We start from the raw sequence: 15,151 nt of genomic DNA, 5'->3' as shown, positions 1-15,151 counted from the left end.
TCCTATAAAAAATGACACCCTTTCAATAATTTTATTCATAAAACCAAACAGCATTCGGTATTGCTTTGTTTCGGTTTTCAGAGCGAGTGAGCCAGTGTACTGTACACTGTACCCTTACCTGTAGCACGTAGGGTATATATTTCGTCACAGTTTAATATCATCTTATTTCATATATGGTATTTATATGGATTTTTCTTACCCTGCAAATTTCTATGCGGTGACCACTCACCATCTGGTTATCAGTGAGCCTTATTATATTAATATTAATATAATTTAATTTTAATATAATTTTAGTTTAAATATTAAAGTCAATTATTGACTTTAATATTTAAACTAAAAATAAAATAAAAATATATCGAATTCTAAAAGGTCAGTTTGCGATGCGTTGGGCATGGCGGCGGAGAGAGTCGTATCGTTGCGGCCGCAGCGTCACGCGTGGCGCGGTCGGACCCGTGCTCACCGCGGCCCTGCTGGTGTTGTTGCCCCGCCCGACTTCCGCGCCCGCCGTATCGCCGAGACCCTGTGCCGCCAATCCGCTTTGCATCTGCCGAGCCGACCACTTCGCCTGCGACTATGTACCGTTTCATCGGTTCCCCAACACCGGTAAATACATTAAGTATTTTAATACTTTTACAATCATTATATTTCCATCATAATCCTTGTTATAAAATTATTTCGTAGATAGTGAAGTATGTATGTATATACTTGTGCCACAAATTCATCTGAAACATGTAAGAAATCACGATTTTCTCCAAATGCACTGAATATGAGATGATTACGATTACGTAGTTATCGTAAAAACTACGAGATATTATCCCGAAACAGAACTTGCAATGATAATTTAGTTTCGCGTGTTATAGAAGAAAGAGAGCTACAACAAAAATAAATTATAGTTAAAGAAGTGCTGTAATATAAGATCTCATACAGAGACAGAGACAAAATAAAATAAATAAATATGTAAGAAGTGAGAGTTTAGTGTACTCGTGGTGCGAATAGAGGCGGGCGTGCTGCACGTGGCGGTGTCGGCGGCGAGGCTGGGCGCGCTGGCGGAGGCGGCGCTCGACGCGCGCTCCCTGCGGACGCTGGTGCTCGTCGCCTCGCGGCTGCACCACATTGAAACCACAGCTCTGGCGTAAGCTGATAACCGTTTGTTATGAGTACAGGTTTTAATGTCACCTGGGATGTTTAGATTTAACAAACCATATTTATAAAATATATAAGATTCTTGTTTACAGGTCAATGGCATCCAGCCTGGCATCACTGGACTTAGGTTACAACGAATTTACAGAGATACCAATAGAAGCGCTTCGGCACTTGAAAGTTTTGAATTGGCTGAATTTACAAAAGTAAAAAGTTATTTCTATTGTACTGAAATGTTAAAACTACATATTTACCATAAGAGTCACACCTTGGATTCATTGAACGTTATTACTTAGTTTATTACGAAATCAATTCATAACTGATATGATACATAAATATATGCTTAAAAATATTCATTGGAATTTGGCGGATAAGTTTAATGCATTTTGTTTTGTTTCAGCAATTATATAAGCGATTTGGACCCAAAGATAGATTGGGGTGGTCTCTCCGAATCTTTAACTAGTTTGTCGCTCAGTAACAATCACATATGTGTAATACACGAAGATGCCTTGTCGTCTCTTCGACATTTAGTTCAGCTGGAGCTGGATGGCAACCGACTTCGGCAATTGGACTCGGGCGCTCTGCCGCCCTCGCTGGCGCTACTGCGCCTCTCTGACAATCTATTATCGGATCTGCCCTGCGGAGTTCTAATGCTGCTGCCACGACTGCGCCACCTTCACTTAAGAAACAATATACTGCAGCCAATGTCAAACACGTCTTGTCGAAGCGAACGTTCTAAAATAGACTCCCTCGATTTAAGTAACAACGAGCTCACAGACGGCTTTTATTTTGAATTTTATCATAATCTTCAACTGAAGCAGTTGATTCTCGACCTGAACGACTTCACGACTATGCCATCGCTCGTGCTGGATTGTGGTCGCCTTGAAAAATTATCAATGTCTTATAATAACTTGCAGCATATATCGGAATCTACTTTGCACGCACTTAAGCATACCTTAGAAAGATTGGAACTAGATCACAATGAGCTCACAACGCTTCCCGACAGTATGCGTGAGCTGGGTCGCCTTCGATATTTGTCTCTCGCCTACAATATGTTAGAGCAAGTGAGAGTATTGCCGCCTAATCTGCATACCCTCTCATTAGCCGGCAACTTTATAACTTCATTTCCCGTTAGCTTAAAAGATTTGAATCCCGGGACATTAACATATTTAGATTTGGGCTATAACCGCATCTCATATATAGTGATTGACTCGTTCGGAGCATGGTCTGAAGGGCTCACTACTCTCAGCCTACGTGGAAACAGACTGGCTCAGTTAGCACTCGGTTCGTTCCCCCCGCTACCCCTGCGCGAGCTAGTGCTCAGCTTTAACGACCTGTATTATGTCGAGGCTGGCGTGTTCTCCAATTTAACATATTTGAGAATTTTAGAATTATCATCGGCTCTTTTTAGCGGCGAGATATCGACCCGCTCATCGCTGGGAGCTCTGACTTGGCTCGGCTTAGATAACAATAATATTCATTTTATATCGTCAGATGATATGCTAAATTTTCCTTCATTAGAATATCTCAATTTAGATTTTAATAAAATAATAGAGTTTCCTAGCGAAGTAACTAAAAACAACGGAACTTATAAATTGAAAGAGCTAAGGTTATCATATAATTATATAAGTAGGATTAATTCGGAATTTCTCGAGATTTTGATTGAATTACAAAGTGTCGATTTATCTTATAATCGCATGAATAATATAAGCGAACGGAGTTTCTACAATTTGCGGAACTTAGTTTATTTAAGTTTGACGGGAAATGTTCTAGAACTAATTGCCGATGAAGCTTTTGCTGATCTTCCAAAAATAGAAGTTTTAGATTTGCAGGAGAATAATTTAGTCGAGTTTTCAACAAAATATTTTGCAAATGTATCAAATAAGGATACTGATTTTGCAGTTAATGTTAGTTATAATAAAATTTCATCCCTTGTCGGTGGGCGCCTTGCATCTATTAATGTTTTAGACGTATCGCATAATCTTATAGAAACCGTATCGCGGGAATTTTTTAATTCTCTAGGAGACCAGATTCGTCAAGTTTTCATTTCTTACAATAGAATAACATTACTCGATAATTCTGCTTTCGGATCGTTACCTAATCTAAATATTTTAAACTTGCAGGAGAATGACATCAGCATAATAAAAAGGCGTGCTTTTTCAGACATGCCTTCGTTACAGATTTTGGATTTGTCACAAAACCGAATAGGACAACTGTCCGTAGAGCAGTTTCATAGCTTGCATAGATTAAAACTTTTGCGCTTAGATAAAAACAAGCTGCGGGCGCTGCCGCGTGACGTCTTTAAAAACACTGTTTTAGAATATTTAGATTTGAGTAATAACCAATTGGCTCTATTTCCGAGTAGCGCTCTTACTCAAGTGGGGTTCACGTTGCGCCGCCTTGAGCTCTCTCGTAATCGGATTGAATACCTTGACGCTGCCATGTTTCACGCGACTGCTTTCCTGCACGAGATGGGCTTGTCACACAATGCCCTCACTGTCCTCTCAGATAACACACTTGCAGGGTTGCCGCGATTGCGTCGCCTAGATCTCTCTTTTAATTCAATTAAAACTAACTTTAAAGAGCTTTTTCATAATGCTCCACGTTTGAGGCGCCTTTCGCTGGCAAATACTGGTCTTAAAGGTACACCGCACCTTCCTCTAGCTAACCTAACTGAATTAAATCTTAGTGGAAATTATATCACTTCGTATAGTGAAAACGATGTGCGGCACCTTTCTAATTTAAGAGCTCTTGATATTGCTGGAAATAAATTCACTTCCCTCCGACCCGCAATGTGGGCATCGTTACCGCAGCTAATCTCCCTTGACGTATCACAAAACCCTATAGTGCGAGTACAACGGGGTCTCTTTGATGGTTTGACTCGGTTACTTTATCTCAGGATGGACAATCTACGAAATTTGGAAACAATAGAACCTCGCGCGTTTCGTGCTTTAGTCTCACTCAGATCACTTACTTTGGAATCACCGACCGGTGAAACTAGAGATTTTCCTATTGCGGAAGTAGTTTCTGCCACTCCTAACTTAGAAGCTATGATTGTTAAAATACATAAGGAAATTTTAGATTCCCAGTTTTTGACATTACGAGCACCTAAACTTCGATCTTTAGAAGTAAGTGGCACGATGCGCCGCGTGGCTCCTCACGCTTTCACTGCGCTCGGTCGACAACGATCTCTATCTTTGCGACTAACCAATTCAGCTGTATCGGAACTGCCCCCCGGTCTCGTGCGGCCTTTGGTTCGCATCCCACACCTGACCCTCGATTTTACTAATAATCATCTCGTTAACTTTGGACCAGCAGTCTTGTACCCAAATTTGACAGGTTGGAATCGTTTCGCCACAAAAGTTTTACCAGGTAGAGTATAACTATAACAATTGCCTACTTTAGTATTCCATTCTCCACTTGAGAAGTTCTATTTCCTTGCCAGGAGGCCTGCTGCTCGAGGGAAATCCACTTCGCTGTGGATGTTCGGCGTCTTGGGTGGGCGCGTGGCTAAGGCGCTGGACAAGTGAAGTGGGCGGTGGCACGAGGAGCGCGCGGGCGGCGGCGCGACGCAGCGCGTGCGTGACGAGCCCGCGCGCGCCGCCGCGAGCGCTGCTCGAGCTCCACGCTGACGAGGCGGAGTGTCACGCAAGCGCACTTTCGAGTCGTTCACATAAACTATATTCGGCCGACTTGAAGTATTCATTCGTTTTAGTGTTCAGTGCTTTGCTCTCACTTAGTTAGTATTCAAGAGGGACGATTTTATGACGATGTTATTCTTTTTTATATGTATATAATAGTAGCTTTGAATTAAAACTAAGAAGACATTTTGGTTTAATACCAAAATTAAAGAAGAGTTGGAGATGACATTTTCTTGTAAAAACTCTTGAGGAATTGTGACTGCGTCCTGTTTATACTGTTGAATTGTACATAACACTTGTAAATATGTGTAGATATCTGAATTAGACTTTTATATTAATTATTACGAAAAGAAGAGCTGCGCTGCGTCGGGCGCGACATCGAGCAACGGAAACACGTTAACTAGTTATATTCTGTTATTTCAGTTCTGATGAAGTTCAATACGTAATTAAATTTACAACAACTTGTTAAAACGAATAACAAGAAATATTATAACGAATATTGAATTATTTGTAATTGTTATGTCTCTATATAACTGATTGTGTATTCTATAGCGCAAGGCTCAGTTTACTCGTTTGTGTGTGTGTGTTAAGTTTATATACTTACATTGATCATTACGTATGTTATGTTTTATCTGTTTGGGTCCACTGACATAGTTAGTGCGCGGGGCGGAGGCGGATTGTAAATAATGGAATGTGATGAATCGTGACGAGAAAGACTAAAATAAATATTTTTATAAACTTATGGTGTTTCTTTTAAAATCCCTCTACTTTGTCAAACGTCACAAAATGAGCTCAGGAATATTTTTGATAAGATATGAGATAAACTGGTAGACGATTTGTTCAGAGTTCGAAGACGAACACTTTACAGTTAAAATTAAAATATCTCCTGTAATAGAGCTTATATTTCACTGTTTAATGAACAAAACAACGTGTTGTCGTATAAATCTAGACAACATAATGTTATATTGTGATGGTAACTCGATACCTACTCTAGTAATCATAAGAAACCAACAGCCGTGTTGTGGGCTGTATACTGGTGGCCCACACGATGTTACGATACGACCATGGAAACAGCGCTGCGGCGCTTTAATGCAATAAGTGTTATTTAATTAAATTCTTGTGATTTATTTACTGGATTAACGCATAAAAAGGTCACCTTTGCGTTCTTAGTATACCCGTATTACTGAATATTAATTTTTCTAGAATAAGTTGTGTAACGTACAAGTGGTCATTTTTATTAAGGAGTTAATAAATAAATAACCAGCACGACGTAACGCCGTCTCACTGATTCTGGCAGAATAAACAGAACTTGGAGCAGACAATAACGACAATACAACGCGAATAAACGACGATGCGATGGTGATTAGGCTGTAAGACTCCTCTTAGATCAGAAAATACAAATAATATGATAATGATATGATTTAAATTTAAAATTCATAACATATTTATTCGTTTTCAAAATAACATCTTGTTTAACGGAAGATGCTTAGTAATAACCTCTCGTGTCGATATGCTATTACTAACTATCTACTTTATAAATGTAAAAATAAAATTGATTAAAAAATATCGCTCGCAAGCGAAACAGGGTTTGTCTAAAATATCATGGCAAACAACTATTTTTTATTTATAATTACAATTTAGACCAGCAGACGCGCTTTCTGGTGTGTTACTAAAAACCAACGTAAAAGCCAATAAATGCCCCACTGGCCGCGAGGGCCTCCTCTCCGTCTGAGGAGAACGGTTTGGAGCTCATTCCACCACGCTTCTCCAATGATATTAAACACATGCAGGTTTTCTAACAGTGCTTTCTTGCATTGCTGAGCACGAGATAAATTATAAACACAAATTAAGCACATGACAATATAGTGGTTCTTGATGATGAAGATGCACGTGTTCTAAGTACTAGGTCCCGGCTTAACCAATATGTATTTGTGAATTATAAAATAAATTGTACTCCAGACAGACATGCGATATTTATTTGCAAACTCGAGATTAGAGAAACGTCGAATTTATTTCCAGTGCCCGTCTGCGTGTAGCGGCGACTTCATTCGTTCTTTTAACGGTTCGGTATTCGGTACTGATACCGAATCAATTCTAAACAGTAATAATTTGGCAATAAACGAAAAAGAAAATGCCATATTTACATAAAAATATAAATAAACAAAAAATCGAAACTATTTAATTATCCGAAATGAGCAAAGTTGAACCGAAGCGGACGCCGCGTTGCCGGCAGCGCGACCTCGTGTACTTCGGTGAAATAACTTAATCATATTTTTAAATGTTACTTCTTGGTTTGTCGACATTTTGTGGACAAAACTAGCTCGAGGAAGCTTTTCTTTCTTTAAAATACTATTTTTGTTCGAATCCGAGTTACATCCGCTTCACTGAATTCTTATAATCGATTTTTATTAGAAAATTTCATTGTCTCTACACGGCTTTCCAATTCCAGCGGCGGTTGTCGACTCATCGAAAAACTTATTTGGCACAAACTCAACTTCCATTCAGGGAATTTAATTTTATATTACCTTTCTTTTTTTGTTTTCGCTTTTACAGTTTTACAACGGGCACAGACTGTAAAGGAAAGGTCCGCGATTCGAATGACATTTAAGAATATTTTAAAAAAGACGTCCGTTTATAAAAAGTTGCCTTCACGGGAATTGGCCATATTGATGATTATTGCAACAATTATTACTCCAAGAAACCATTATTTAATTTAATTACCATTTGAATAATATATTAGCGACGTATAATATTTAGGCAACAAGGGAGAGGAAAGAGCGGCGGCAGAGAGGGGCATGAGAGCGACATGCCGATTGCCGTCACGGCATACGAGTCGGACCTACGACCCCCCCACCCCTCCCCCAAAGTGCACCAATTATTGATATACACAAACAAACTTCATATATTTTTTTCATATTTCCCAATTTTCTCCAGGTTTAATAACAAACACAAATTCCAATTTAAGCACTAAACGAAGCGGAAGAGAGATGAACATACACAGGGAGCAAACATATCACGTTAAATAAACACGTTTCCCGAGCCGCCACACACTCAGGCTTACATCATTCGAATGAAAATATTTTCACAGATTTGGGAAACAAATACACGGGTATTTTGTTTAAGTCACAAAAATATCTCACGAGTTTCAAGTACCCTTTTGGACTCGGACACGCCCCGTGACAGATAAGCGTTGCGGTGTGACAGAGCCGGCCGCCGGGCGATATGTCACGCCCGCTGGGATTACACCGCGACACGCCACGTTCCACCCTATCTCGACCCAGCAAGACACAGACCTTCGGGCTCGCCGCCATACCGCATGAATGTTGCGAGTTAATACGCTCGCTGTTTAAACTATTGTGTGGTAAAAGAATAAATCCCTCAGCCGAGCAGCCTCGTAACATAATCTACATGGATATAATCAAAGTTAGGAGCTCTCTCGTGCACTTCCCCAAAGAGAACTTACCTACTTTAATAGTACAACACGCTCGCATTTAAGTGAGCTCGGTGCCGGTGTAATTAGCCTTATACACGCGGGATTGAATACTAATGAAGTAGTTTGCGGCATGGCGTGGTGCGGAGCGGTGCGGTGCGGAGCGGTGCGGTGCGGAGCGGCGAGACGCGATGCGACGGACGCCGAAATACCTGCAACTAATAAATCCCTCGCAAACCTCTTGTGCATCGTTGAGCTTGTTTTTAACCCACAAACACCGGAGAGCTTCCAGTTCGCGATATTACCTTGCCTTGGACCCGCTATTCCCCTTTCATTAAACTCGGCTTAACATTAATATTGCACCTGCATATATTTCACCGAATGCAACTTCGTTTACAGTAGCGGACTACAGTCCGTAGTATACTACACTAATAGTACACTATCGTTTTCGGTTGACATAAAAATAGGAAAAACTAACATCATTTAAAATGCTTAAGGAAAATTTCCCCCCGTTGTTGCAGATGTCCATGGGCGGTGTTAGTCACTTTTCATCAGGTGAGCCTCCTGCTCGTTTGCCACCTATAACATAAAAACACACGTCCCCTCGTAGTAAACGTGCTGCGAAAGTAAAAGCGTAATATTATTTAGAATCGTCGTGCTGGTTTGCTATAATTTGTTCTTTATAATAACTAAATAAATTTGCCATGTTCTACTCTTCTTGATTCATAATAGTGTACATCAGAAATATCCTATTTTTATTTTATAATTTTTTTATATATATTTTTTGTACATATTGCGATATTACTTAAATATCAAGATATCTGTATCAGATCAAAAAGAAAAAATTACAAGATTACACTTTCTAGCAAAAATAGTCGAAGATTTATTATTATAGTTAATCACTGGGCGCGTGTGCTGTGAGCAAGATCAACCAACTAATGTTTACTTTCTATGCTTCGTATTGGAACCACCGTTGGGTTGTTGATACTAAAAATACATAAAATCCGACGTTCACTCGACAGTCGAGAATAGATTAATATACGCCTAAGTCTCTGCTGGCCACTGCAAACAGCAGTGCAAAAAGAACGTCTTTCTTCCTCGCATATGAAATCTTCAGCATTGCTATAAACTCTATAGTTTTAATTTGGAAACTAAAATTGTTTGTACAGAGAATTTATACTAAGAAATGTTATATGTATATGGAATTTTGAAATTTTTGTCTGTCAGTATGTCCCGCTATAACTCAAGAAAGTTTGAACCGATCTTTATAAAAATTGGTATACAATAAGAACATGTGATTGCGCAAACGATACATATATAATGCCGGTAAACCTCATGGCAGCTATAACGAAAACTTTAATCATTAATTTTGTAATTATTCTTAAATAAATTAAGGAGCATTATTCAACTGTTTTAGGTTATTGTGTCTGTTAGCGTGTGTGCGTGCGTTTTGCGATTCAATAGGTTATGTCATTTTATCTAGTGTCATTTGTTTAAAAAGAAAAGCAAACATTTATTAATTTAAAATTTCAAAATAGAGTTTAATTCTAACCTGACTTTTCAAATTTGAATTCTTAACAAATATTGATATGTTAATGTTCGCTAATTTGTTTTTTGACAAAATTAAAATTAAGTTAGTAGTGAATATTCAATTAATTCATAAATATTTAATAACATCAAATTGTTTGCATAGTTGATATTTTGAAAATCTCAATTTTTATAGCGGGAAGTTAAAAACTATTCTCAAAAATAAATTCGGCTCTTCTGAAGTCGATTGCAGAATGTCCTTGTTTTTATTTGTAAAATGAATAAGGTTCATATTTTATAAAAACAGTTCACTATCTGCTTTTCTGCCATTCGTGAAAAATTATAATTTATTCGGCATTACTTTTGTAATATATTTTGTAATTTAAATTATGATTTTAAAACATGCTGAACGTTCGACGTCCTCCCTTTTATCGGTAAGGAGCGTCTTATTGTGTAAATGTTGTGTAAATGTTTTCTTTGAAATATTATTTCATTCTCCATGTCATTTTTTTTATTTGGCTTTTATTTGTGCCATGTAACTGATAATTTATTTTTAGAATAATAGATTTTTCGGTCGAGTTGTCAATGTCACTGGTCATGTGGATTATTTATTATACTCACTTCATCATGATTCATGATGAACTTAAAGTACTTGGCATGGTCATCCAGCTCCAACAAGTATGTGTTTTTTAGTTTCAGCATTATCTTCTTCAAACGCGTTCGTCATGAAGTAAATTCTGGTCAACGCTTTCTTTTAAATTTTAGTTTTTTTTTTGGTTTTTGTGTTTAGATTTTCAAAATTTCACATACCATGTGTTTTTGTGGAAACTATGTGGAGCTGGACCACGACATTTCGCCTTTCGACTTCCGGTTCAACGAAAATATTGAACGAGTGACAGTTGGGACGGAGTCAGAGGCCGATTAAGTTTGTCGCGAAAGTTCAATTTCTTTTTTAATTCGGTGTTCCTATCAGTAATTTTATTATTTTCACTATTAATTATTATTTCAATATCTTATATGTTCAATAAATATGTTCAAACTAAAAAGTATGGTTTCCATTTATAATAACATTTATTATTATTATAAATAACTAATTTTAAATACATTTTAAAACGCCCAACGAAGCGGGCGGGTAACAAATAGTATAATATATAATAAATTATACGAGTTGAAGGTTTCAATGTTGATCTCTAGTAACAATGTTATCTACTTATATTCAAATCCATTTGTATTATTAAAGTTTGGTTCAGAATATGCGAGAAACCCAAGAAAAGATGCACATTATTTTTTTCTCAATACTTTAGATCGTTCGCAAAGGTTTATTACTTCTTTCAAATCATTAAATATTTTATACCTATAACATAAAATGTATTCAATAAGTCGTTGTAAAAAATGGCTGAATAAGGGTTAACAAACGGCGCCCCGAACATCTCGTTACGCGCCCTGGATAGTAACAAGTTGCAAGTTCATGAAACTACGAGTTATGGGCGACCTTTGTCACTTTGTTCGTATTCGTATGGAGTACTACAATGGTAGTAGCTTTTTGATGTCTTAAATGCTGCGACTAGAGACCACAGCATCGCAAGGAACCTTCTCAATGACTGTGATTGCACTCTTTTCCTCTCCGGTATATTGTATTCATGTATGTTAATAAACTATGTTCATATGTTAATCGTTAATGAACTGCAACTCCATTTTCTTGCCTTTTATTTTACACTTAAACTACAGTGTGTTGGAGAGACGTCGGTAAAACGCAAACTACAAAACACACGTCGCTACGCTCAAAGTAAAGAACACTGCGCATTTACGCAAAACTAAATTGGATCGCCGGGAGGAAGTTTGTAAGTAGTCGGTAATTAAGTGTATAGTTACTGTTCGCCACATCTCGAGGCAGACTACCGTTGTACGGTTAGAGCGTCGGATCGGACTGTGGGCTGCGGTCGCGCGGACTTACTACCTTATTTTATGCGGTTTTAGCCACAGACTCGCACACACAAATACATTTCATTAAATAAGAATACTTGTTACTTTTAATTCTCGAAATTCTGCCACATGTGTATTCCACCAACCCACATTGGACCAGCGTGGTGGAATATGCTCCAAACCTTCTCCCCAAAAGGAGAGGAGACCTTAGCCCAGCAGTGGGAAATTTACAGGGTGTTAATATATGATGTAATGTAATGTTTACAGGTGACCTAAAAATTAAAAGAGCCCAGTGGACAGAACACGTGAATCGAGTGCTTTGTATGTTCGTCGGTCGTCTGAAAGCCATTTTGCTCCATGTACCCATCGACCGTCATTAGAACAGCGTCGTTGGAATAAGCTCTGAATTATTTAAAAATCCATTAACAAGCTGATATTAACGTTCTCTTCCAGCTCACCGCATACAGATGCGTAGAACCGTTTTAGTGGCATCACGGGCGCGATTACTCTGCGTTCCGATGCAGCACACCGAGCCGCTGTGGACTGCACTTTGTAATACATTTTAAAGAAATTTATTCACGTCTTAAAGCACTCTTGTTCTCGAGCAATCTTTCGCTCGCTGCATACAATTTGCAGCGAGGCATATTGCGAAGTGCGAGGCGCAGTAAAGATGCAGGCGCTATAAATATTGCGCACATTCTCGCGATTGCAGCCGAGACGTTCCTCGTAAAACAAACAATGTTATTCACATACGTATATAACGCGGCAGTGGAGTGGAATATTGTAAATGTTGCTCGGAGATGTGCTCTCGTACCCTGATCGTAAATCTCGTGTGGTATAGAGAACCGCTTAAACAATCAGCATTTTTTTTATTTTTTACTTTTATGTTTAAAGGTCTACAAAACAAAATGACAATCACAAAAATATACATGATTACATTTTTCACGATGTAGACACGGCATGCGTTTAATATTAAGTACCAATTAGCGTCTAGTCCATGAGAGCAGCAGATACCAAGCATACAAAATGTATGCTTTTTGTTTAATTTGAGTTATTAAATCTATTGAAATATTTTTTTTAAAACAATTTTTAATGAGGCCATAGAACCGTCGGCAAAAATATCGTAATAATAACTAAAACTATTATAAGAGGAACACATACGGTATAAAGGCGAGTGGCTAAGAACATTTGTTCGAGAGGTAGGAAGACAAGAGGTCCTAGAGTTGGGCAGGCGACTGTTTGAACGAGGGCTGGAAAATTTTATGCATTGCAGGATATCGGACGAGTCAGTAAGCCCATGAATTAGCTTGTAAAGAAAGATAATATCGTTCATTTTTCTTCTAGTATGAAGTGAGCTTGCTCTGTAAAAATGGAGCCTCTGTATGTACGATTTAAGTTCGTGACATTTATTATCAGTGTAAGTGAGGTGATATAAAAATCTCTTTTCAAGTCTAATAATGTGAACCTGATAGCAAGGGCTCCATACTAGACTACAATATTCCAGGATATTTCGAACTAAGTTATTGAATAAAAGAATAGCAACACTCGGCTGCTTAAATATTTTTAACTGTCTAGTAATAAATCCAGATAGTTTTGATGCTTTTTTTATTATATGATCAACATGTAGCCTATAGCTTAATGAACTATCAAGTGTAACGCCAAGATCACGTGTGCTCTTTACTTCTTGTATAGTTGAACTGCCATTAATATAGTATGTCACCGACTCAGAAATAATCTTGCGAGAAAATTTTATGTAAAAACATTTTGTAGGGTTGATGTACATTTGATTTATGTGGCACCAATCACAAATAGAGTTTATATCCGCTTGCAATATTAGCTTATCTAAATCACTTTTTATTACACCATAAATTTTTAAGTCATCAGCAAAAAATTTAAAATTTGATTTTATGTTAAAGGATAAATCATTTACAAAAATTTAAAAAAGTAAAGGTCCTAAGTGTGATCCTTGAGGTACTCCTGTAGCTACCTCATTTTCTGCTGACTTGAAACCACGAATATTAACTAATTGTGAACGGTTTTCTAGATAAGACTCAATCCATCTCAATAAAGAACCATGAATCCTATATGTTCAATTTTTTTCAATAATATCCTGTGATTCACAACATCAAACGCTTTCCTGAAATCTGTGTATATCGAATGAACCTCTTCTCTCTTATCTAAGGCATCGGCAATTCGAGATACATAAGACACCAAATTTGATGCTGTTGCTTTACCAGCCAAAAATCCGTGCTGATTACAATCTATATATTTACGTGTGTGGCCTAATATTTCCCTATGCACAATGGACTTAAATATCTTACCACAATTGGAAAGTAAAGAAATAGGACGATAAGCAGTTACATCACGCACATCACCCGCTTTGTGGATTGGTATTATATGAGCTTTCTTCCACATGGATGGGAATATACCCGTCTCCAGCGACTTATTATAAATAGTTGTTAAGGGCTTATACAAATTTTTTACACATTTTTATAAAAATCATGGAGGTAATTCTTCGGGACAGGATGATTTATTCGTAATTAAAGACTGAAGATATCTCAAAACGTCGATTTCTGCTACGAACAATTTACTTAGCGACGTAACGTTGCCATATGGATCACTAAAATCTAGTGTTGGCAGTTCTGAACATGCATGACTTAAATTATATGTACTTTGAAAATGCTTGGAAAAAAGGTTAGCTATGGCTTGTCCACTCACTTCTTTTCCCACTGCTTTTTCAATTCCCAGTGTCATTTCATTTGGAATTGAAGTACAGTTATTCATTTTACTTTTAAAAACGCTCCAAAATACCTCGGATTTTGACGTAAAGTATTAGGTGTGTTATTTATAAATCTAGTATAACACTCCTTTATCAAAAAGTCACATCGTTCTTATAATATTATGAACCTAAGTTTATCCATTTCATTTTTGTAAGTTTTGTATCGTTTATGGTATTTCGCTTTCTCTCGGAGAGCTTTAATAAGAGATAAAGTGTACCATACAGGGAAGTTCTCATTCATGGGCAATTTAACTGGAGTGAATTCATGGATAATTGACATTAATTTAGAGTAAAATACTTCAACCATTTCATTAACATTCGAGCATCCATCCCATCTGATTGTCCAATCTATAGCTTCTAGGGCAGTATTCAGCGCTTCATAGTCACATTTTGTGTAATTGTATCTTAGAGTTTTATTATATTTGACAGTGGCATATGAAGACGCTTGTGTAGATATTTTGAGAGGAGGATGATGAATGTCAGGTACTAGAGATGCTAAGACTTTGGAAATAGATATGCAAGATGGGTCAGTAGAAAAAACTAGATCTAACATTTTACCATTTTCATTCGAAACACAGTTACATTGGTGTAGGTTATTAAATGTAATATTGTCTAGAAAGCTGTTTACTACGTACCCATCGGATATCGATGGCAATGGAAAGCTAGCTTCAGTCTTGTATTCTCACAATACGTCACTTAAGTTAAAATCCC

The 15,151-nt window shown here is 37.6% G+C and overlaps 1 protein-coding gene across 1 annotated transcript; it reads left to right on the top strand.

Annotated features, from left to right (window-relative positions):
- The first annotated feature begins 375 nt into the window (after positions 1-375).
- Positions 376-5,225, top strand: LOC113396204 (chaoptin-like). The gene is made up of 5 exons (XM_064215916.1): positions 376-603; positions 997-1,132; positions 1,236-1,346; positions 1,541-4,512; positions 4,586-5,225. The coding sequence occupies exons 1-5, from the start codon at positions 381-383 to the stop codon at positions 4,882-4,884; spliced, it is 3,741 nt and encodes a 1,246-aa protein (XP_064071986.1). The 5' UTR covers positions 376-380; the 3' UTR covers positions 4,885-5,225.
- Positions 5,226-15,151: the final 9,926 nt, after the last annotated feature.

The sequence above is a fragment of the Vanessa tameamea genome, chromosome 9 (assembly GCF_037043105.1).
Source record: "Vanessa tameamea isolate UH-Manoa-2023 chromosome 9, ilVanTame1 primary haplotype, whole genome shotgun sequence".
In the NCBI taxonomy this organism is placed as follows: Eukaryota; Metazoa; Arthropoda; class Insecta; order Lepidoptera; family Nymphalidae; genus Vanessa; species Vanessa tameamea.
This window is presented reverse-complemented; position numbering and strand designations above follow the sequence as displayed.